This window comes from Selaginella moellendorffii, unplaced genomic scaffold (assembly GCF_000143415.4).
Source record: "Selaginella moellendorffii unplaced genomic scaffold, v1.0 SELMOscaffold_51, whole genome shotgun sequence".
Taxonomy (NCBI): Eukaryota; Viridiplantae; Streptophyta; class Lycopodiopsida; order Selaginellales; family Selaginellaceae; genus Selaginella; species Selaginella moellendorffii.
Genome location: NW_003314312.1, coordinates 749,452 through 773,096, shown reverse-complemented (window position 1 = coordinate 773,096; position 23,645 = coordinate 749,452). Strand labels below are relative to the sequence as shown.

Below are 23,645 nucleotides of genomic sequence, written 5' to 3'. Positions count from 1 at the left end.
TCGATAGCCAAGAAGTGGGAGTGCATCTTAGTGAAGCTTCTCACAGTAGAGTAGAAAAATATAACAAGAGTAACTGATGTGCAACCTTGATGAGGCTGGGAAGCAAGCTTTGATCCCAGAGAAACTACAAATGAGGATCATGCAAGAAATGTTTGACGAGCTAGAGCAAGTTCTTTATTCAGGCTAGATATCAAGCCCATGAAAGACAACATTTAATAGTATTGTGCATCTCCTACACCATCACATTCGAAAGCAAGATACCAGCTATCGTAGAGCAGTTTTTGTGCAAATCTGGGTTGCTTGTACTTTGTACAAGCTATGAAACGGAGCAGAAGTATATCACACTCTTAGAGCTCTACAGAATCAGCGAAAGTACTGTGACTAGGAATGAGACTTGTAAGGCAATCGTTGATACTCTTGAAGACTTATCAAGTTCTTGGAAGATTTCGCTGTGGTTATCCAGGGTTTCCTCACATGCAAGCTTCCAAATGTTGTACTTGAGATCATGGAGCAAGATGAAGATCCTGGGGTGTATGTCAAGCACCATTGATTTAGCTTTGTTATGTAAGTAATCATCACCAGTAGAAAGTGGCTTATTGACATATGTTGCAGGTGGCCAGATTCTATACATACTGTCAGTATGGCTTAATTCAGCATTTCATGTCTTCAACAAAAAGAGATCATGTAAGCTCCAACAGTGGAAATTCCTAATCAAGCTGGGCTAGATCCTCTTCTATTGTACCTCATTAATTCACAGGCTACTTGTGTTGTCCATGTTGAAAACTAAGGAAGAAAAGAAAAAAACTCTATTGCTCCGAGATCAGTATGCGAAGGCTAAAAAAAAAAGAAACTAATGCTAAACCACTGGGAACCCTATCTCACTCCCCCACTCAGCCAGAAAAGCTGAGCTCATGAAATCAGCATCTTGTGGTGTTGAACAGCAGCAGCAGCATGGTACCCAAGCTTGCACACACCCCAGCTTGTATCAGGACCCGTCAGGAACCAGCTCCATCTCCCCCACTCGAATGTGATCTCTCCATCAGCCTCAAGGCCCTTTCGCACAGCAATTCCACGCCTAGTGCCCAGCAAGAAGAGAGGCCTCTTGGCAGCATCAGCAAATCTCCAGCCCAAGGAAGCCTTCCCTTGTAGCAGCAGGGACATCAGATCGTCTCCAGCGGCAGCAAGCAGTGCCGCAACCCTTTCAATTCAAATCCAGGCTGGAATCGATCATTAACTGAGCGAAATTAGGGTTTAGGCGAGCGAGCAAGCGATTTCAGTTGGGGAGCAAGGTCTTCAGCTTGCCAAAGGTCACGGCTGTAGAAAACAGGTGAGCTCATTCTTTTCCTCGTAAGTTTTGCTGGCCAGGGTAAGGTGAAGCATGTTTTATGCCAGGACATCAACATCCAGAAACTACCGGTATTCCGCTGGAAAATATCCGCCAACGATGCTCATGTATCGAACTTTGTTTTCCACAGCAACCCGGATACGCTGCAACAAAACGATGTGAATCAAGGAGATGGAAACGAAAGAAACGAAGAGCTTCATATGTACGAACCTGCAGCCACACGTTGGTGCCTTCCAGCATGTTCGTCAAGGTCATGCCCAGCTCACTCTTTGGTGGTGTTATGGCCATCATACCGTGGAGGTTCTGTGAAAGCTGCTCCAGGATCCTCATCTTCCGAGGTGATGCCCATCCATTGACGTCTTTCAACAGCAAGACGCCAATCTCGTCGATCCAGACCAGCCTGCGAGCAGTGTCTTCCGTGAAGTTGGTGTTGATTTTCTCGGCCAGTGCCATGAGCATCGATTCACTGAAGACAAGCAGCACGGTATGCTCTACCTGAGTTGACAAAGGACGGGCGTGATCAGCGGCCAGAGAGCGTAAACAGATTACCTTGGTGCAAAGCCACCAGACTGTGGAAGGATCGTTCAGGGACAGAGCTTTCTCGAAGGCGTTTATGATGAGGCCGTTCTTTACCAGTTCGAAGAGCTCGGTCCTTTGATCTGGTTTTGGTAATGGTGCGACCTGGTGAGGACGGTGTGGTACCGGCTGAAACCAAAGGTGGTGAGCTCCAGAAGTTACATAAAGCAAAAGAGTTTACCTGGACACGACAAGGCGGGGGATTTTGGGTCCAGAGCTTCTCAGTCGCTTGGACAAGAGAATCCAGGTTCACTCGAGTCCTGCTGTGCAACGAGGACAAGGAAGACGACGAGTACGAAGAAGAGGAAGATGACCTGGCTGCTTCAACCTACTTGGCTCGTAGCTCGTCGATGGAGTCGGTGCCAGTGATGATCCTGGACTTGAACTGCTTCAGCCGCTTGCAGATATCGGAGAAGGAAGGCCTCTCTTTTGCATCGTGGCTCCAGCATTCCCGCATGAGCTGCGACAGGAACTCTGGACAGGTGGCTGGTATCTCAGGACGCTCGCCTCGAAGGACTTGCTCCATGTCCATCCCGACCTTGAACGGAGTGTTTCCAGTGACAAGCTGGTAGCTCAGCATCCCGTAGCTGTAAACGTCGGCCTTCTTCGTGTAGCGCTCGCTGGTCCACACTTCTGGTGCCATGAAGTTTCTGGTGCCTTGCTTGGGGGTGGCTTCGCTGATGAGGGAGGAGATGAAATCGGGCCTCGAGACTCCAAAGTCGGCAATCCTGATACTCACGAGATCGTTGTCTTCTTCGCCAACCAAGATGTTCTGCGGCTTGAGGTCCCGGTGGATTACGTTCTTCAAGTGAAGCCAAGCCATGCCAGTAGCGACTTGGAGCATCACTGCCACGATCGACAGCAACGAGAGGGAGTTCTTCTTGAGGAGGTAGTTTGCCAGGTCCATGTCCATCTTCTCCATCACCAGCGAGTACTGCCGCTTCTCTCCATCGAAAGAATGGCCGGCAATGTGCAACACGTTGGGATGCTTGTGAGCTCCGAGAACCGCGAGCTCTTTGGCGAAGCTGGTGTCACCTTGAGCGAAGACTTTCACCGCGAACTTGTGACCGAGCCACATTGCTTCGTACACGGTTCCGTAAGCTCCTTGTCCCAGGTGTGTTCTCAGCTTGAGTTCCTTGTGGTTGATCACTGACTTGTTTCCCAGGAGCATGGAGCAGTGTATCTCTTTGGCTCGTTCTGTCTCGGTCGTCAGGCTTCCTGGTTCTTGGTTCATTGCGAGAGTCATGAGCTCCTTCCGATCGTTCCTTCCGGCTTCTTCCAGCATGCTGCTCGAGTTTTGCCTCATGAGGCACGAGTTGTAAGCCTCGGCAATCCTGGATCTGTGCGAGGTGGACGGTGTCAGCTGAAAGAGATAGACGCTGACGAGCTCGACGCAGTTGTAGATCTCGTGGTAAATGCCCTGGAACTCATCGCAGCTTTCCTCGAACAGCAGGCTCCGGGCGATCCAATCGCCCTCTTGGCATGACTTGAGGAGATGGAGGCCTCTGTTAAGGACAGCCACGGTTTCGTCCCACACGAAGGCTGGCCCGTTGCTCGCGAAGTTGAGATCCTGGATTTGCTTGAGGTAGTCTCGGACATAGCCGACCGCTGCGATGAGGATCCTACATTGGTTTCTACAGACCTTGCTCGAGTTTGTGTTCGTGGATCTTGTGCCAACCTTGTCCGCGATTCGAATCGCCTCGAGCAAAGTCGCTGCTGCCATGCTCGTTGGTGATCACCACTAGCGCCGCTCCATTTCTTTGCAGAGTGGGAAAAGTCTACCGTTGACTTTTCTTTTTGAATATTCTAAGTCCTAAGTCTTGTCTGGGATACTTTAATCAGGTTAATGGCTTTTCTTGTTTCAGTACTCCAAACAGGTTGTTTAGGATTGGACGGCCAGGATACCCTAGTTTCCGCCCTGCTAGTTCACTCTCGCATCCCGGTAGCATAGCGTTTGACGACAGTATCCTGCATCCCCACCAGTGGTTTGCACGTAACGTCTTGAGCGCCTGTCCAGAAACTTTGGCTTGTCTTTCGGATTCTTCTTGGCGCAGCGAGCACAGGTTGCGCGCTCGACCTCGTCAATCGTGGACTTACGAGAGACTAGAAATGGATCATGCTGTTCTTGTTCTAGTTCGATTCTGTTCTGCAATCGATATTTCGATAGGGTTCTTGAAGTGGAGCTCGCTCGTTGCGCCTCTACATCCACGAGGTCTACGCCAAGAAGAGCCCCAAGGATCTGCCGACGCAGAATGTTCGCACCTATGGCCCGATTGGATCGCGCAATCTCACGCGAAGGAAGGGATCAAGAGCAGGCGCTTGCTCGTGTGGCTCCGGAGCAAATTCCTCGTCCACACGCAGTGCTTGCACGGCGAGGGCGCCGGCTCCAAGAATCCGGGCAAGCGCAACAAAGCGGGAGGCGGTGGTGGTGGTCACGCGAACGATCGGATTTTCAGGTGGGTTGCTGTGCCTCCTCCGGATCGCCTGCCGCTCGCCGATCCCAAGATTCCCGAGCCGCAAGTGTACCGGAGGAGAGTGATCCAGAAGCGCTTGAAGGCCAAGCTGGGCGATGCGTACGTTCGTCCAGCCAAGCTCAAGAAGCAACGGCTAGCTGCCGGGATCGTCTACAAGCCATACAAGTATGGGGATCCCGAGAAGTTGAAAGCGGCAAAATCGTTCTTTGAGCGGAGAGCGATGATCCTACGAGAACTACTGGTGTCTGCGCTGCGGCGGAAGCTGCCAAGGCTGCTACTGCTGCTGCTAGATCGAAAAGGTTGGGATCTTCACCGTCTACTCGAGTTTAAGAACTAAAGAATGGTGAAACCTTTGTGCTTTGATATTTATCTCGTAAGTTTCCTTCACATTTTCCCCGGCAGGATGAGACGAAGTTACGAATGGGAATTGGTAAGTTCTTTATGGTTCTTTCGTGAATCATGGTTGATACTTTTGGCAGGCAGAAAATTAGATCTCAATACTCACAAACTACCAGTGTTCTGCTGGAAATATATAGCTGTTTTATTTCACATCATAAGTCCCTGTTTTCTTTTCCCTTTCTTCTCAGCTTTGCTGTTCTCAACTCGGATATGCTGCGACGACAAACGATTTGAATCAAACGAATAACACGAAGAGTTTCATACGTACATGAAGACCCATGTTGGTATCTTCCAGCGCTTTCGCCAGCTTCATCCCCAGCTCGTTGTTTGGCGGTGTTATAGCCATCATGCCGTGGAGGTTCTGTGAAAGCTTCTCCAAGATCCTCTGCATCCGAGGTGATGTCTGTCCATTGACATTGTCGACGAACAGCAAGATGTCCAGGATATCCTCGATCCAGAGCAACCTGGGAGCAGTGTCTTCCTTGAAGTTGGTGTTGATTTGCTCGGCCACTTCCATGAGCATTGATTCACTGAAGAGGAGCAGGACGCTTTGCTCCACCTGAGCTGACAAAGGTTTGATGAGCAGCTGGAGAACGTGAATGGATTACCTTGGTGCAAAGCCACCAGACCGTGGAAGGATCGTTCAGGGACAGAGCTTTCTCAAAGGCGTTTTTGACGAGGCCGTTCTTCACCAGTTCGAAGAGCTCGGCCCTGTTATCCGGCTTTGCTGCTGGTGCGACGTGCTGAGGACGGTGTGGTGCCGGCTGAAACTAAAGGTGGAGTTACTAAAACCAAAAGAGTTTACCTGGACAACGGGAGATGGAGGATTTTGGGTTGAAAGCCCTTCAGGTGCTTGGACAGGAGAATCCAGGTTCACTCGAGTCCTGCTGTGCGACGAGGACGAGGAAGACGACGAGTACGAAGAAGAGGAAGATGACCTGGCTGCTGCAACCAACTTGGCTCGTAACTCGTCGATGGAGTCGGTGCCAGTGATGATCCTGGTCTTGAGCTGCTTCAGCCGCTCGCAGATATCCGAGAAGGAAGGCCTCTCTTTTGCATCGTGGCTCCAGCATTCCCGCATGAGCTGCGACAGAAACTCTGGACAGGTTGCTGGTACCTCAGGACGCTCGCCTCGAAGGACTTGCTCCATGTCCATCCCGTCCTCGAACGGAACGTTTCCAGTGACAAGCTGGTAAATCAGCATCCCGTACCTGTAAACGTCGGCCTTTTTCGTGTAGCGCTCGCCGCTCCACACTTCCGGTGCCATGAAGTTCCTGGTGCCTTGGATGCTAACGGCTTCGATCTGGGAGGAGATGAAGTTTGGCCTCGAGACTCCAAAGTCGGCAATCCTGATACTCACGAGATCGTTGTCTTCTTCGCCAACCAAGATGTTCTGCGGCTTGAGGTCCCGGTGGATTATATTCTTCGAGTGAAGCCAGGCCATGCCAGTAGCAACTTGGAGCATCACTGCCACGATCGACAGCAACGGGAGAGAGTTCTTCTTCTTGAGGAGGTAGTTTGCCAGGTCCATCTCCATCTTCTCCATCACCAGCGAGTACCGCTGCTTCTCTTCATCGAAACAATGGCCGGCGATGTGCAACACGTTGGGATGCTTGTCCGCTTCAAGAACCGCGAGCTCTTTGGCGAAGCTGGTGTCACCTTGAGGGAAGACTTTCACTGCAAACTTGTGACCGAGCCAGATTGCTTCGTACACGGTTTCGTAAGCTCCTTGTCCCAGGTGTGTTGTCAGCTTGAGTTCCTTGTGGTTAATCACTGACTTGTTTCCCAGGAGCATGGAGCAGAGTATCTCTTTGGCTCGTTCTGTCTCAGTCGTCAGGCTTCCCGGCTCTTGGCTCATTGCGAGAGTCATGAGCTCCTTCCGATCGTTCCTTTCGGCTTCTTCCAGTATGCTGCTCGAGTTCTGCCTCATGAGGCACGAGTTGTAAGCCTCGGCAATCCTGGATCTGTGCGAGGTGGACGGTGCCAGCTGAAAGAGATAGACGCTGATGAGCTCGACGCAGTTGTAGATCTCGGGATAAATGCTCTGAAACTCATTGCAGCTTTCCTCGAACAGCAGGCTCCGCGTGATCCAATTGCCTTCTTGGCACGACTTGAGGAGATGGAGACCTCTGTTAAGGACAGCCACGGTTTCGTCCCACACGAAGGCTGGCCCGTTGCTCGCGAAGTTGAGATCCTGGATTTGCTTGAGGTAGTCTCGGACATAGCCGACCGCCGCGATGAGGATCCTATGTTGGTTTCTACAGACCTTGCTGGAAGTGGATATTGTGCAAAGCTTGTCCACGATTCGAATTGCCTCGAGCAAAGTCGCTGCTGCCATGCCCGTTGGTGATCACTACCAGCACCGCACCATTCTTGTAAAGGTATAGCGTGGGAAAAGTCTACCGTGGACTTTTCTTTTTGAATAATTCTAAGTCCTAAGGTAAATTTTTTTTTTTGTCTCGGAATCATACTTTAATCAGACAAGAAAAATTGTGTAGGCTCTTGATGACAGTAGTGAGAGAAGATGGTCACAAATTTATTCATCAGTTGCTATTTAAAATATAACATACCCTTGAGCAATGTATATTTCTACCCTTAAATTTGAAATTGTAAATATTATATCTATGTTCTTCCTTTTATAAATGAAATAACTAATTATCCACCTGTATTGCATTAGGATCCATTTTTTGTCCATAAATGTTATAAAATAACTAATTTACACAATAGAAGGATTGATAAATTTTGGCTCAGTAGAGGTTGTTAGTTAACCTTACTATTGATGTTAATAAAGGTTTGATTAGTTGAGCAATCAAATTATAATAAAAACCTAGTAGTGCCTGGTGCATTCCAAAATCTTGGTATTGGTTTCAAAATTGAAACATTTAATTTTTATCCTTTCCAAAGTGTGAGTGTAGTGTTTTGCTCTTGATTAGCAAAAGAAAAGTAGATTCTTTATTTATTCTCAATTAATAATACTTAAATCTAGCAAGTAAAATATCTCAAGAAGATGTTCACTGCTCCTTCTGTTGCTGGTCTACATAGTGCTCACCTTGGATATACAAAATGGGTCTTAGGAAATGTGGAGTGTTTGCCCAAATTGTAAGAGGTTTCAACTTCTCTAAGGTCTCGGACACTAATCTGTCATGCAAGATCATCAAAAGTCTAGTGTCTTTTGATTCACAAGCCATCACAAGGACTGCAGCAATTATCTCATTGTTAGACTTTCCCCAAGCTCAATAGGGCATCTTTCAAAGCCATGGACGAGCAGCTTATCTCCAAGATCCCTCCCACACAGAGCTCTTGAGACAGTGCCAGAGTCAACTTGTCTTGAGGGAAGTTGGAACATTCCCTTAATATTCCCACTTAAGCTAAGCTGTCTGCACCCATTGCTTCTTCCAAGGGGAACTTCATTCTTATGACTTTCCTCCTTGTTAGTAGCTCAAGGTCCCAACCAATGGATTTGCCATATTGGCACTCCAACTGGATCCACTATTGCTGCTGTCTCCAACACCATCCCCACTTGATGCATCATCCTCATTGTCACCATCCTCACCTCCAACTGCACTATTATATGTGCCCTAATTGTCCCTTTTGACTTCAGTCAAGGAAAACTGTTTCAGTGGTTAAAGATCTTGTGTTGTATATGTCCTAGACTCATTAAATATGACAACTAATGATCATCTTTGAACCTTGTGGTTCCTGAACACCACTTGCAAAGACTCACATTCAGTTTAATGCTATACCAAACTTTATATGGTGTTCTACTTGACATTAATGAGGTAAGTTGGCTAAACTGCTATTGGCTTTGCATATCAAATTCCAAAGCAAACTTAAGTCTTGTTAGTGAGCTCTTGTTGCCTCCTAGAGTGTGATGATTTACACTTGCTAATATTGGGAACTCTTATAATGTGAAGCTTGGTCCTCTATATTTGCTAAGTGATAGTTTACTGTGTTTGTCAAGATACTTTTGATATCATTCTTTATGTGTTGGTCTCGTTTGGTCTTATTTGAAAAGTGTTTAGATTTGTTAATTGGGCATATTTACAGATTTAAAGATTATCTTAAACATAATAGTGTTGTTCCCATATCCAAAATCACAATCTAACATCATTTTATATTTAATAAATTTTTGTGATTGTCCTAGAGAGAAACTCCTAAGGCTGGGTAAAAGCCCAAAATGTGCTTTCATATAAGGTAAGAGGAGGAAATTAATTCTAGGAAATAAAAAGATTTTTTTAAAGGACAAATGTTTGCACAAAGTGGAAGGAGTTAACATGATTAACATGAAGTTAAGCTATGTAAAAAGTTATTTTGAGGTGTATCACTATTGCAAATGTGATTGTGAGCATCAAACTTTACCTATCAGTCTTTCTAAATATTTTTCTTTTATTACCATGATAGTAGGAAGTTGATATTGCTAGAGTTTCCACCCACACTAGTTAAGAGGCTAGTCAGTATACATGTAGATAATTTAGAAGGGCACAAAAGAATGATATCCTAAATTATCATTTAATATAGCATATTTAATATGAAATTCATATGGTTAAATTACATTTACTAGTGTTAGGAACCCCTTTGATATTAAGCTCAGCCTTTCAGTATTCATTATGTAATAATTTATTATATTTGCCAAGACACATTTGGTTAAATTAACTATTTAAGGAAAGTGTTTAGATTTGCTAATAGAAATTATTTTAAACATCTATAATAATAAGAACGAAGAACCCACACCCCCGCAGCCGTCCGATCCCCGGGCCCGGGGCAGCCTCGGAAGCCATGGTCCTCGGGAAGGGGAGGCCAGCCTAGGCTCGGGCCATGGCCAATGGCCATGGTTAGCGGGAATATGGGCTTAATGTTGTGGCGGCCAATGGGTGGGATGCACGTGTGGCCAGGAAGGGAAGAGGGCGTGGTGACAGGTGTTATGCCATGCACTCCTAGGGTTCCATGGCTGCTCGGTTGTGTGGGCATTCCTGTGAGAGCCTGTGCGTGGTTAGTAACAGGGGCGAGCAGAATGGTAGTCGGGCACACAATCCAGGCTCCTCTCGGGATCAACATTGGCTCATCTCCAACTCAGCAAAGCTTTGATCCCTGTTCGCCACTGCCTCACGAGCTCTTTGGCCTACAGGAAAGCAATTATCAAGGACACTCCCTCTTCATTCCCGAGACTTGGGTCACAGTCGAGCCCCGTGCCGATGCGTTTGTCATCAGCATCGGTGACACATTCCAGGTAAACAGAGCGAGAATTCTTTTGTTTCTGCTCTTCCCTCTCCTCTCCCTCCTCGCAGCGCTATAGCTGGTTGTAGATGGTGGTGCTCTTCTTTTTTCCTTTTCTTTTTATAAAACATCTCTCACGCAGCTTTCTCTTCGTCACAGGCACTGTGCAACCATCGCTACAAGAGTGCCAAGCACCGCGCAGTGATCCATGCCACCCGAGCCAGGCACTCGCTGGTTTTCTTCATCAACCCGGGGCTGGACATGGTGATCCGGCCGATTCCAGAGCTGGTGGTCAAGAGCAAAGAAGACGAAGAGCAAGATCGCAAGAGGCCGTGCGTGGAGTTTACTTGGGGGCAGCTGCTAGAATTCACCCAGAAGCACTATAGAACCGATGTCCACACGCTGGACGCGTTTGAGAGCTACTTGAGGAAAACGAGCCAAGCAGCGTGAGGACGGACAGGGAAGAACGAATGTAAATTTGCCAAAGATCATCGAGCAGAGGAGGAGCCTACAGGAAAGCAATTATCAAGGACACTCCCTCTTCAACCCCGGATTCTCTCGAGGCATCCCTTCCTGGTGAGGGATTGTTGTTTCAGCACATGCTCGGGACCAACTCCGTTTGTAGGAACCAGGTGTTTCGAGTTGACGTAGGGCTGTCGAGTGGCTAGCCAACACTGCTCCTGAAGTTTTGGAAATCTGACACGGCACTAATGTCTGGTTTCTCTCGAAAGAGAAGGAGAAGCCACCGCAAGCATCGCCTGGTTTATAAGTCGTAAGTTTGAATATCTTTGTATTCTATGATGTGTAGCAAGTGTTGGGAAAGGATGGGAAAGCTGGCATCAATCGGTTTGTTGCAGTAGCCCATGGATAAAACTGTAGTTCGTGGATAGATGTATGACATTATAGTCAGCATTCCAGAATCAATCCTAAGATAAATTTGTTTAGAATGATCATGTTAAAATAAATGGTGGCGCAGTTGGTCAGCGCGTAGGTCTCATAGCTGCTGAGAAATCCTGAGGTCGAGAGTTTGAGCCTCTCTCATCCCATTGTTTTCAAGTTTGGTCTGAAAAGAAACTTGGATCATTAATGACATGTTAAGTTCAAACAAAAACTAACAAAATTCACCTACATTGTCCAGAGTTTAATCAAGCCTGCAAATGATGGAACTGGCTGAGGAGAAAAGGAGTTGTTTCCAACGCTTCTGTTATGCATACACACATGCATCAGGTCAACTCCAAATTAAGAAGAAATATTACATTAGTTGGAGAGCTCTCAACCCGCTTAGATCAGGTAACGTTCCAGTAAAAGCGTTATCATTGATGTGTCTGTAAATGAAACAAAACTTGAGTACAAAGTAGTTACCATATTAGCTATTTAAATTTCAAAGAGGGTTGATATCCGCCCCAAACTGCTCAGCAGTGATCCAGCAAATCGATTTTTGTCAAGTCTCCTGAAAATACACTATTACACGAGATTGTATTCTAGCCATCAACGGCTTACATGATGGTCAGCTTGGAAAAGTTTCCAATTTCATCGGGAACTTCTCCAGAGAAGCCATTATTGTCCAGTAACCTGAAGGACAACAGGTCCAAAAACCTCCAAGAAAATGAGAAAGATACATACAAGTGCTTGAGTTCAGGTAAGAAACATATTTCTGGCGCATCCACCTCTTTGTAAACCACCCAGCATTTGCTGGGCAAGTACTGGCAAGTATTATATTTGCCAAGACACATTTGGTTAAATTAACTATTTAAGGAAAGTGTTTAGATTTGCTAATAGAAATTATTTTAAACATATGATCATAACCTAGCACCATTTTATAGTTAATTAATTTTCAAACTTATAAGTGACAGCAAATTTAGCATTACCATATATATGGTCAAACGAAATCTAATTTACCTTTTTACATTAGGTTCATAATTCTTACACCGATGAATGGACGTGTCTTCACCCGCTCAATCGGGGCTCAACGAGGTGAGATTGAGCTGGATGGTCGATTGCTGATTCAATTCCTAGTTCCAGGCGATTTCACTGTCGAGGCCAGAGATCAAGATCTTCAGCTTGGATGTCCTGGAGCAAACCGCTGCCAAAGGTCACCGGCTTGTCACCTCAGTAGCCGCTGGAAACAATGTCCTGCTCGTCGGTACTAGCAGCGGCTGGATTGTTTGTCATGATTTTGGAGGCGAGGATAACTTAGGTGAGTCTCCAAAAATATCAAGGAAAATTCACGCTCGCTTTCTTTGTTTCTTCTGAAAACTGTGAGCTTTTTTCCCGTGATCCGATAGAGTTGGAGTTGAGCCGCGGAGCCGATCAATACGTTTGTAAGGTTTTCCTGGATCCCAGTGGAAGGCACTGTCTAGCAAATCTTCGGAGCAGCAGTGGTGCCGAGACCTTGTACATCCATGCGAAATGGAAGAAAGCTTGTGCTGTTTCTCGGCTCAAAGGCGTGCTCGTCAATGCTGTTTGCTGGAACAAGTCCCAGCTAAGCGACTGTAAGTAGTGAAGATTTTCCACTGCCTGCTTGTGCTGCTAAGGAAGTCAATTTCATGACAATGCAGATTCATCAGGAGAGATTGTGCTTGCAACTGCAAGTGGACAGATCTATGAAATGCTCGTAGAGGAGAAGGACAAGAAGGAGAAATACGTGAAAGTTTTAACTTACGGAGCTCAAGGAGGCGTTTATGGGCTTGCAGGTATGTTTTGCTGTTACACTAATGGTAAAATGAGAAAAGCTGAGCTCATGAAATCAGCATCTTGTGGTGTTGAACAACAGCAGCAGCACGTTCCAAGGTACCCAAGCTTGCACACAGCCCAGCTTGTATCAGGACCCGTCAGAAACTAGCATCTTGCTCCATCTCCCCCACCCAAATGTGATCTCTCCATCAGCGTCAAAGCCCTTTACGCACAGAAATTCCACGCCTAGTGCCCAGCAAGAAGAGAAGCCTCTTGGCATCATCAGCAAATCTCCAGCCTGAGGAAGCCTTCCCTTGTAGCAGCAGGAGAACCGTTTAGGGTTGCCTAAACAAGAAAACCTCCATCTTGATTTTTGCAATTCAGATCATTTTCTTCCTTAGTTTTAAACATGGTGGGCTGAATGGAGGAGGAAGACCGAAAACTTTATCATCATCGCTATACATACACAGGTGAGAGTTGTGAATCCGCCACGTGTCACCACGTGTCTCAGCCGTACAGTGATCTCAGATGTACTACATCCTCACAGTCCATGGATCATGATGCCATTTCAACAGTTAGCACATCTCAATGCAACTAACTTTGGCAACAAACAGCGCAAGAAGTTATGCATTGCGTTTGGCTTCTTAAGGATATGTCTAATTTAGCTTCATTCTATCTAATACATGTAAGTTCCAAATCTTGGAACATAAGCATAGAATACAGCCTCCAGATATAAATGTTATTTACACTTGCTGCATTTTGCATAATTTTCTGACATACATTAGTGATGCTGCTAGGCACAATAAACATGGTAAAAGACAATGATGATGCTGATTGTTCTACTTGACCAGAACTAAATAGAGAAGCAATTTATCACATACATCCCCCGGTGGTTTTGTTGGGCTGTGAATGTGAGAATTTAAGAAAACATTAACTGAGCGAAATTAGGGTTTAGGCGAGCAAGCAAGCGATTTCACTCGGAGAGCAAGATCTTCAGCTTGCCAGAGGTCACGGCTGTAGAAAACAGGTGAGCTCATTCTTTTTCTCGTAATTTTTGCAGGCAGGATAAGCGGTACAGGGTAAGGTGAATCATGTTTTATGCCAGGACATCAACATCCAGAAAATACCGGTGTTCCGCTGGAGAGTATCTGCCAACGATGCTCATGTATCGAACTTTGTTCCACTGCAATCCGGACACGCTGCAACAAAACGATGTAGGTTTGTTGGATGGAAACGAAAGAAACGAAGAGCTTCATATGTACAAACCTCCAGCCACACGTTGGTGCCTTCCAGCATGTTCGTTAAGGTCATGCCCAGCTCACTCTTTGGTGGTGTTATGGCCATCATACCGTGGAGGTTCTATGAAAGCTGCTCCAGGATCCTCATCTTCCGAGGTGATGCCCATCCATTGACGTCTTTGAACAGCAAGACGGCAGTCTCGTCGATCCAGACCAGCCTGCGAGCAGTGTCTTCCGTGAAGTTGGTGTTAATTTTCTCGGTCAGTGCCATGAGCATCGATTCACTGAAGACAAGCAGCACGGTATGCTCTACCTGAGTTGACAAAGGACGGGCGTGATCAGCGGCCAGAGAGCGTAAACAGATTACCTTGGTGCAAAGCCACCAGACTGGAAGGATCGTTCAGGGACAGAGCTTTCTCGAAGGCGTTTATGATGAGGCCGTTCTTTACCAGTTCGAAGAGCTCGGTCCTTTGATCTGGTTTTGGTAATGGTGCGACCTGGTGAGGACGGTGTGGTACCGGCTGAAACCAAAGGTGGTGAGCTCCAGAAGTTACATAAAGCAAAAGAGTTTACCTGGACACGACAAGGCGGGGGATTTTGGGTCCAGAGCTTCTCAGTCGCTTGGACAAGAGAATCCAGGTTCACTCGAGTCCTGCTGTGCAACGAGGACAAGGAAGACGACGAGTACGAAGAAGAGGAAGATGACCTGGCTGCTTCAACCTACTTGGCTCGTAGCTCGTCGATGGTGTCGGTGCCAGTGATGATCCTGGACTTGAGCTGCTTCAGCCGCTTGCAGATATCGGAGAAGGAAGGCCTCTCTTTTGCATCGTGGCTCCAGCATTCCCGCATGAGCTGCGACAGGAACTCTGGACAGGTGGCTGGTATCTCAGGACGCTCGCCTCGAAGGACTTGCTCCATGTCCATCCCGACCTTGAACGGAGTGTTTCCAGTGACAAGCTGGTAGCTCAGCATCCCGTAGCTGTAAACGTCGGCCTTCTTCGTGTAGCGCTCGCTGGTCCACACTTCTGGTGCCATGAAGTTTCTGGAAAATCGTTCTTTGAGCGGAGAGCGATGATCCGGAAGCTGCCAAGGCTGCTACTGCTGCTGCCAGATAGAAAAGGTTGGGATCTTCACCGTCTACTCGAGTTTAAGAAGTAAAGAATGGTGAGACCTTTGTGCTTTGATATTTATCTCGTAAGTTTCCTTCACATTTTCCCCAGCAGGATGAGACGAAGTTACGAATGGGAATTGGTAAGTTCTTTATGGTTCTTTCGTGAAGCATGGTTGATACTTTTGGCAGGCAGAAAATTAGAACATCTCAATACTCATAAACTACCGGTGTTCCGCTGGAAATATATAGCTTTTTTATTTCACAGTTTTCTTTTCCCTTTCTTCTGAAGTTTGTTCCCATATCGGATACGCTGCGACGACAAACGATTTGAATCAAACGAATAACACGAAGAGCTTCATACGAACCCGAAGACCCACGTTGGTTCTTTTCAGCACGTCCGCCAGCTCCGTCCCCAGCTCGCTCTTTGACGGTGTTATAGCCATCATGCCGTGGAGGTTCTGTGAAAGCTCCTCCAAGATCCTCTGCATCCGAGGTGATGTCTGTCCATTGACGTTGACGTACAGCAAGATGAACAGGATCTCGGCGAACCAGAGCAACCTGCGAGCAGTGTCTTCCTTGAAGTTGGTGTTGATTTGCTCGGCCACTTCCATGAGCATTGATTCACTGAAGGCGGGCAGGATGCTAACCTCCAACTGAGCTGACAAAGCTTTGATGAGCAGCTGGAGGACGTGAATGGATTACCTTGGTGCAAAGCCACCAGACCGTGGAAGGATCGTTCAGGGACAGAGCTTTCTCAAAGGCGTTTTTGACGAGGCCGTTCTTCACCAGTTCGAAGAGCTCGGCCCTGTTATCCGGCTTTGCTGCTGGTGCGACGTGCTGAGGACGGTGTGGTGCCGGCTGAAACTAAAGGTGGAGTTACTAAAACCAAAAGAGTTTACCTGGACAACGGGAGATGGAGGATTTTGGGTTGAAAGCCCTTCAGGTGCTTGGACAGGAGAATCCAGGTTCACTCGAGTCCTGCTGTGCGACGAGGACGAGGAAGACGACGAGTACGAAGAAGAGGAAGATGACCTGGCTGCTGCAACCAACTTGGCTCGTAACTTGTCGATGGAGTCGGTGCCAGTGATGATCCTGGTCTTGAGCTGCTTCAGCCGCTCGCAGATATCCGAGAAGGAAGGCCTCTCTTTTGCATCGTGGCTCCAGCATTCCCGCATGCTGGACAGGTTGCTGGTACCTCAGGACGCTCGCCTCGAAGGACTTGCTCCATGTCCATCCCGTCCTCGAACGGAACGTTTCCAGTGACAAGCTGGTAAATCAGCATCCCGTACCTGTAAACGTCGGCCTTCTTCGTGTAGCGCTCGCCGCTCCACACTTCCGGTGCCATGAAGTTCCTGGTGCCTTGGATGCTAACGGCTTCGATCTGGGAGGAGATGAAGTTTGGCCTCGAGACTCCAAAGTCGGCAATCCTGATACTCACGAGATCGTTGTCTTCTTCGCCAACCAAGATGTTCTGCGGCTTGAGGTCCCGGTGGATTATATTCTTCGAGTGAAGCCAGGCCATGCCAGTAGCAACTTGGAGCATCACTGCCACGATCGACAGCAACGGGAGAGAGTTCTTCTTCTTGAGGAGGTAGTTTGCCAGGTCCATCTCCATCTTCTCCATCACCAGCGAGTACCGCTGCTTCTCTTCATCGAAACAATGGCCGGCGATGTGCAACACGTTGGGATGCTTGTCCGCTTCAAGAACCGCGAGCTCTTTGGCGAAGCTGGTGTCACCTTGAGGGAAGACTTTCACTGCAAACTTGTGACCGAGCCAGATTGCTTCGTACACGGTTCCGTAAGCTCCTTGTCCCAGGTGTGTTGTCAGCTTGAGTTCCTTGTGGTTAATCACTGACTTGTTTCCCAGGAGCATGGAGCAGAGTATCTCTTTGGCTCGTTCTGTCTCAGTCGTCAGGCTTCCCGGCTCTTGGCTCATTGCGAGAGTCATGAGCTCCTTCCGATCGTTCCTTTCGGCTTCTTCCAGCATGCTGCTCGAGTTCTGCCTCATGAGGCACGAGTTGTAAGCCTCGGCAATCCTGGATCTGTGCGAGGTGGACGGTGCCAGCTGAAAGAGATAGACGCTGACGAGCTCGACGCAGTTGTAGATCTCGGGATAAATGCTCTGAAACTCATTGCAGCTTTCCTCGAACAGGAGGCTCCGCGTGATCCAATTGCCTTCTTGGCACGACTTGAGGAGATGGAGGCCTCTGTTAAGGACAGCCACGGTTTCGTCCCACACGAAGGCTGGCCCGTTGCTCGCGAAGTTGAGATCCTGGATTTGCTTGAGGTAGTCTCGGACATAGCCGACCGCCGCGATGAGGATCCTATGTTGGTTTCTACAGACCTTGCTGGAAGTGGATATTGTGCCAAGCTTGTCCACGATTCGAATTGCCTCGAGCAAAGTCGCTGCTGCCATGCCCGTTGGTGATCACTACCAGCACCGCACCATTCTTGTAAAGGTATAGCGTGGGAAAAGTCTACCGTGGACTTTTCTTTTTGAATAATTCTAAGTCCTAAGGCATTTTTTTTTTGTCTGGACTTTTCTTGTTGAATAATTCTAAGTCCTAAGGCATTTTTTTTTGGTTTGGGAATCATACTTTAATCAGACAAGAAAATTGGTGTATGTTTTAGGCCCTTGATGACAGTAGCGGGAGACGATGGTCACAATTTTGATTCCCATTCATTAGTAGTGACTTGGAGCATCACTGCCACGATCGACAGCAACGAGAGGGAGTTCTTCTTGAGGAGGTAGTTTGCCAGGTCCATGTCCATCTTCTCCATCACCAGCGAGTACTGCTGCTTCTCTCCATCGAAAGAATGGCCGGCAATGTGCAACACGTTGGGATGCTTGTGAGCTCCGAGAACCGCGAGCTCTTTGGCAAAGCTGGTGTCACCTTGAGGGAAGACTTTCACCGTGAACTTGTGACCGAGCCACATTGCTTCGTACACGGTTCCGTAAGCTCCTTGTCCCAGGTGTGTTCTCAGCTTGAGTTCCTTGTGGTTGATCACTGACTTGTTTCCCAGGAGGATGGAGCAGAGTATCTCTTTGGCTCGTTCTGTCTCGGTCGTCAGGCTTCCCGGCTCTCGGTTCATTGCGAGAGCCATGAGCTCCTTCCAGTTTAAGAACTAAAGAATGGTGAAACCTTTGTGCTTTGATATTTATCTCGTAAGTTTCCTTCACATTTTCCCCGGCAGGATGAGACGAAGTTACGAATGGGAATTGGTAAGTTCTTTATGGTTCTTTCGTGAAGCATGGTTGATACTTTTGGCAGGCAGAAAATTAGAACATCTCAATACTCAGAAACTACCGGTGTTCCGCTGGAAATATATAGCTGTTTTATTTCACAGTTTCCTTTTCCCTTTCTTCTGAAGTTTGTTCCCATATCGGATACGCTGCGACGACAAACGATTTGAATCAAACGAATAACACGAAGAGCTTCATACGAACCCGAAGACCCACGTTGGTTCTTTTCAGCACGTCTGCCAGCTTCATCGCCAGCTCGCTGTTTGACGGTGTTATAGCCATCATGCCGTGGAGGTTCTGTGAAAGCTCCTCCAAGATCCTCTGCATCCGAGGTGACGTCTGTCCATTGACGTTGACGTACAGCAAGATGAACAGGATCTCGTTGATCCAGAGCAACCTGCGAGCAGTGTCTTCCTCGAAGTTGGTGTTGATTTGCTCGGCCACTTCCATGAGCATTGATTCACTGAAGGCGAGCAGGACGCTATCCTCCACCTGAGCTGACAAAGCTTTGATGAGCAGCTGGAGGACGTGAATGGCTTACCTTGGTGCAAAGCCACCAGACCGTGGAAGGATCGTTCAGGGACAGAGCTTTCTCAAAGGCGTTTTCGACGAGGCCGTTCTTCACCAGTTCGAAGAGCTCGGCCCTGTTATCCGGCTTTGCTGCTGGTGCGACGTGCTGAGGACGGTGTGGTACCGGCTGAAACTAAAGGTGGAGTTACTAAAAGCAAAAGAGTTTACCTGGACAACGGGAGATGGAGGATTTTGGGTCAAAAGCCCTTCAGGTGCTTGGACAGGAGAATCCAGGTTCATGCTGTGCGACGAGGAAGACGATGAGTACGAATAAGAGGAAGATGACCTGGCTGCTGCAACCAACATGGCTCGTAACTCGTCGATGGAGTCGGTGCCAGTGATGATCCTGGTCTTGAGCTGCTTCAGCCGCTCGCAGATATCCGAGAAGGAAGGCCTCTCTTTTGCATCGTGGCTCCAGCATTCCCGCATGAGCTGCGACAGGAACTCTGGACAGGTTGCTGGTACCTCAGGACGCTCGCCTCGAAGGACTTGCTCCATGTCCATCCCGTCCTCGAACGGAACGTTTCCAGTGACAAGCTGGTAAATCAGCATCCCGTAGCTGTAAACGTCGGCCTTTTTCGTGTAGTTCTCGCCGCTCCACACTTCCGGTGCCATGAAGTTCCTGGTGCCTTGGATGCTAACGGCTTCGATCTGGGAGGAGATGAAGTTTGGCCTCGAGACTCCAAAGTCGGCAATCCTGATACTCACGAGATCGTTGTCTTCTTCGCCAACCAAGATGTTCTGCGGCTTGAGGTCCCGGTGGATTATATTCTTCGAGTGAAGCCAGGCCATGCCAGTAGCAACTTGGAGCATCACTGCCACGATCGACAGCAACGGGAGAGAGTTCTTCTTCTTGAGGACGTAGTTTGCCAGGTCCATGTCCATCTTCTCCATCACCAGCGAGTACCGCTGCTTCTCTTCATCGAAAGACTGGCTGGCGATGTGCAACACGTTGGGATGCTTGTCCGCTTCGAGAACCGCGAGCTCTTTGGCGAAGCTGGTGTCACCTTGAGGGAAGACTTTCACTGCAAACTTGTGACCGAGCCAGATTGCTTCGTACACGGTTCCGAAACCTCCTTGTCCCAGGTGTGTTGTCAGCTTGAGTTCCTTGTGGTTAATCACTGACTTGTTTCCCAGGAGCATGGAGCAGAGTATCTCTTTGGCTTGTTTGCTCTCGGTCGTCAGGCTTCCCGGCTCTTGGCTCATTGCGAGAGTCATGAGCTCCTTCCGATCGTTCCTTCCGGCTTCTTCCAGCATGCTGCTCAAGTTCTGCCTCATGAGGCACGAGTTGTAAGCCTCGGCAATCCTGGATCTGTGCGAGGTGGACGGTGCCAGCTGAAAGAGATAGACGCTGACGAGCTCGACGCAGTTGTAGATCTCGGGATAAATGCTCTGGAACTCATCGCAGCTTTCCTTGAACAGCAGGCTCCGCGCGATCCAATTGCCTTCTTGGCACGACTTGAGGAGATGAAGGCCTCTGTTAAGGACAGCCACGGTTTCGTCCCACACGAAGGCTGGCCCGTTGCTCGCGAAGTTGAGATCCTGGATTTGCTTGAGGTAGTCTCGGACATAGCCAACCGCCGCGATGAGGATCCTATGTTGGTTTCTACAGACCTTGCTGGAAGTGGATATTGTGCCAACCTTGTCCGCGATTCGAATCGCCTCGAGCAAAGTCACTGCTGCCATGCCCATTACCAGCGCCGCACCATTCTTGTAAAGGTATAGCGTGGGAAAAGTCTACCGTGGACTTTTCTTTTTGAATAATTCTAAGTCCTAAGGCATGGGAATCATACTTTAATCAGACAAGAAAATTGGTGTATGTTTCAGGCCCTTGATGACAGTAGCGGGAGGCTCACATGAGAGACTGGAAATGGATCAGCACTCATCTCCAGTTATCCCGTTCTTGTCATCCTGGAGAAACAGGACGCAAGTGCAGTCGGACTGAATCTGGTAAACCTTTGGAAATATAAAGGCTCTTCGTTTTTGTATCTGAAGACACCTTGAGGATTGTAATGTTTCCCAACTAATAATTGCTAATAATTGTCGTCCAAGCAACAATCTGTCAATGTTATATGAGTTGATGCCAAATCTACAGGAAATTTATAAAAATGAGGAGTTGCCAAATTTTCTGGGCCACCGGATCCAGCCTATGGCAGCCATCTTGCCATCCAATGGGGGGTAATTGTCAAAAGGTTATTTTGTTAACCATGTCTTGTTAATGTTTATTCTCAGTTAGGGTGAGAAAAGGTGTTATAACACATATCACATGCAAAGTGTTGACTGGTATTGATATTGAACTTTTTGCTGTGGATACTCACTACTTGGATCTAATAATTCCCTTAACGAATTTGATAATTTCTTTTGAGGAAGCACATCTTTATAATTATTTCCTCAATTCTTCTTTCAAAGTGGAATTCATTTTTTTTTTGTTTTGATATTATTCCATTTTTTTTTCAATTTAACAAAATTAACAATAAAAATAAGATTGCATCAAGAGTGGAGATGGCTTGTGATAGTGTTGGGTAATAACTCGTATATATATATATATATATATATATATATATATATATATGAATGTGTCTAGATTTAATTGAGTGTCACAAAGATTTAAAATAGTAGATATATATTGTACTGTGATCATGGGATGAGATTTGAATATATGGTCATTATAAATTCTTGGAACTTTAGGGGATAAATTGGGACAAAATAACCACTAAAGGCTCTCTCATTAAATAATTGTTTCTTTTTCAGTTAGTTTAAGGGGAGAGAGATTGTTGTATTGAAGCAAATGACATAAATTTGATTCCCCATTCATTAGTTGCTACTTAAAATTTAACATACCCTTGGAGCATATATATTCCTACTTCTAGATTGGAAATTGTAAGTATGGGACATCCAAAAGGATATTCTTCGTTTGATAAGGCATTTATGGATGAGGATCAATCCACAGGCAACACAGGTGGATAATTAGTTATTTCATATAGAATAACTAGTTTACACAATAGAAAGATTGATAAATTCTAGCTCAGTAGAGGTTGTTAGTTAACCCTACTATTGATGTTAGTAAAGGTTTGATTAGTTCAGCAATCAGATTATTGGATTTATAGATTGCTTCTCCAACAGGCTCTATCACCATAGCTGTTAGTTATGTCTCTTCCTTTTCTTATTTTGTCAATAAAAACCTAGTAGTGCTCAAGGCATTCCAGAATCTTGGCATTGGTTTCAAAATTGAAACATTTAATTTTTATCCTTTCCAAAGATAGATCACATTAAGCTTTTTCCTTGGCTATCTAACACAATAAGAATGGCATCAAGGGAGGTGAGTGCTGATTCATTCTCCACTCTCTCATGTTGCCAAACTTTATACATATGTGGACTGTGTGAGCGTAGTGTTTTGCTCTTGATTAGCAAAAGAAAAGTAGATTCTTTATTTATTCTCAATTAATAATGCTTAAATCTAGCAAGTAAAATATCTCAAGAAGATGTTCACTGCTTCTTCTGTTGCTGGTCTACATAGTGCTCACCTTGGATATACAAAATGGGTCTTAGGAAGTTTGGAGTGTTTGCCCAAATTGTAAGAGGTTTCAACTTCTCTAAGGTCTCGGACACTAATCTGTCATGCAAGATCATCAAAAGTCTAGCATCTTTTGATTCACAAGCCATCACAAGGACTGCAGCAATTATCTCACTGTTAGACTTTCCCCAAGCATAATAGGGCATCTTTCAAAGCCATGGACAAGCAGCTTATCTCCAAGATCCCTTCCACACAGAGCTTTTGAGACAGTGCTAGAGTCAACTTGTCTTGAGGGAAGTTGGAACATTCCCTTAATATTCCCACTTAAGCTAAGCTGTCTGCACCCCAAGAGCTTGTGTGTGTTGTGCAAACATTGCTTTATGAATCTTGTGTAACACAAAACATAATTTCCTTCAAGCACCTTGATATGGAAAGTCAAGATTTGCCAAGAATACTCCCTATGAAATAGAATAGGCCACCCACCATCTACTTGTATGGAATCCTATCTAGCACTAATTTTTCTGCCTCTAGATCATATCCTTGATGCTTTCCAAGGGGAACGTCATTCTTATGACTTTCCTCCTTGTTAGTAGCTCAAGGTGATTTGTATGGAATCCTATCTAGCACTAATTTTTCTGCCTCTAGATCATATCCTTGATGCTTTCCAAGGGGAACGTCATTCTTATGACTTTCCTCCTTGTTAGTAGCTCAAGGTGATTTGCCATATTGGCACTCCAACTGGATCCACTATTGCTGCTGTCTCCGACACCATCCCCACTTGATGCATCATCTTTGTTATCCTACTAAATTCCCTTCATTGTCACCATCCTCACCTCCAACTGCACTATTATATGTGCCCTAATTGTCCCTTGTGACTTCAGTCAAGGAAAACTGTTTCAATGGTTAAAGATCTTGTGTTGTATATGTCCTAGACTCATTAAAAATGACAACTAATGATCATCTTTGAACCTTGTGGTTCCTGAACACCACTTGCAAAGACTCACATCCAGTTTAATGCTATACCAAACTTTATATGGTGTTCTCCTTGACATTAATGAGGTAAGTTGGCTAAACTGCTATTGGCTTTGCATAAAAAATTCTTAAGGCAATCTTAAGTCTTGTTAGTGAGCTTTTGTTGCCTCCTAGAGTGTGATGGTTTACACTTGCTAATATTGGGAACCTTTATAATGTCAAGCTTGGTCTAGCACTATTCTAGCACTAATCTAGCACTATTTTATAGTTAATCAATTTTCAAACTTATCCTAGAAAATAAGTGACAGCAAATTT

The 23,645-nt window shown here is 46.5% G+C and overlaps 4 protein-coding genes and 1 long non-coding RNA gene across 7 annotated transcripts; 1 reads left to right on the top strand and 4 right to left on the bottom strand.

Moving 5' to 3' along the window:
- Positions 1–1,315: 1,315 nt before the first annotated feature.
- Positions 1,316–7,180, bottom strand: LOC112350557 (mixed lineage kinase domain-like protein). Of its 3 annotated transcripts, none has more exons than XM_024686927.1 (4): positions 5,600–7,179; positions 5,403–5,537; positions 1,556–1,840; positions 1,362–1,488 (listed from the first exon to the last, which is right to left on the bottom strand). In XM_024686927.1, exons 1-4 carry the CDS (start codon positions 7,130–7,132, stop codon positions 1,411–1,413), a joined length of 2,031 nt encoding a protein of 676 aa, XP_024542695.1. In that variant the 5' UTR covers positions 7,133–7,179; the 3' UTR covers positions 1,362–1,410. The 3 variants fall into 3 exon arrangements, with proteins under 3 accessions (XP_024542694.1, XP_024542695.1, XP_024542696.1); XM_024686928.1 differs by lacking the exons at positions 1,362–1,488; positions 1,556–1,840 and adding exons at positions 4,917–5,007; positions 5,063–5,353 and having other exon boundaries at positions 5,600–7,180; XM_024686926.1 differs by having other exon boundaries at positions 1,316–1,840; positions 5,600–7,147.
- Positions 7,181–9,622: 2,442 nt separating this feature from the next.
- Positions 9,623–10,991, top strand: LOC112350523 (gibberellin 20 oxidase 1-A-like). The gene is made up of 2 exons (XM_024686858.1): positions 9,623–10,021; positions 10,168–10,991. The coding sequence occupies exons 1-2, from the start codon at positions 9,623–9,625 to the stop codon at positions 10,456–10,458; spliced, it is 690 nt and encodes a 229-aa protein (XP_024542626.1). The 3' UTR covers positions 10,459–10,991.
- A 407-nt stretch (positions 10,992–11,398) lies between these two features.
- Positions 11,399–11,671, bottom strand: LOC112350562. Its single transcript, XR_002993803.1, has 3 exons — positions 11,632–11,671; positions 11,509–11,580; positions 11,399–11,458 (listed from the first exon to the last, which is right to left on the bottom strand). It is a non-coding gene; the product is annotated as an uncharacterized LOC112350562 (long non-coding RNA).
- A 2,518-nt stretch (positions 11,672–14,189) lies between these two features.
- LOC112350522 lies at positions 14,190–17,492 on the bottom strand. Its single transcript, XM_024686857.1, has 8 exons — positions 16,144–17,492; positions 15,930–16,069; positions 15,396–15,710; positions 15,091–15,122; positions 14,670–14,961; positions 14,493–14,639; positions 14,287–14,440; positions 14,190–14,232 (listed from the first exon to the last, which is right to left on the bottom strand). Exons 1-8 carry the CDS (start codon positions 17,444–17,446, stop codon positions 14,201–14,203), a joined length of 2,415 nt encoding a protein of 804 aa, XP_024542625.1. The 5' UTR covers positions 17,447–17,492; the 3' UTR covers positions 14,190–14,200.
- A 738-nt stretch (positions 17,493–18,230) lies between these two features.
- On the bottom strand, positions 18,231–20,229 carry LOC112350560 (serine/threonine-protein kinase HT1-like). The gene is made up of 4 exons (XM_024686933.1): positions 19,013–20,229; positions 18,816–18,950; positions 18,479–18,766; positions 18,231–18,423 (listed from the first exon to the last, which is right to left on the bottom strand). Exons 1-4 carry the CDS (start codon positions 20,120–20,122, stop codon positions 18,373–18,375), a joined length of 1,584 nt encoding a protein of 527 aa, XP_024542701.1. The 5' UTR covers positions 20,123–20,229; the 3' UTR covers positions 18,231–18,372.
- Positions 20,230–23,645: the final 3,416 nt, after the last annotated feature.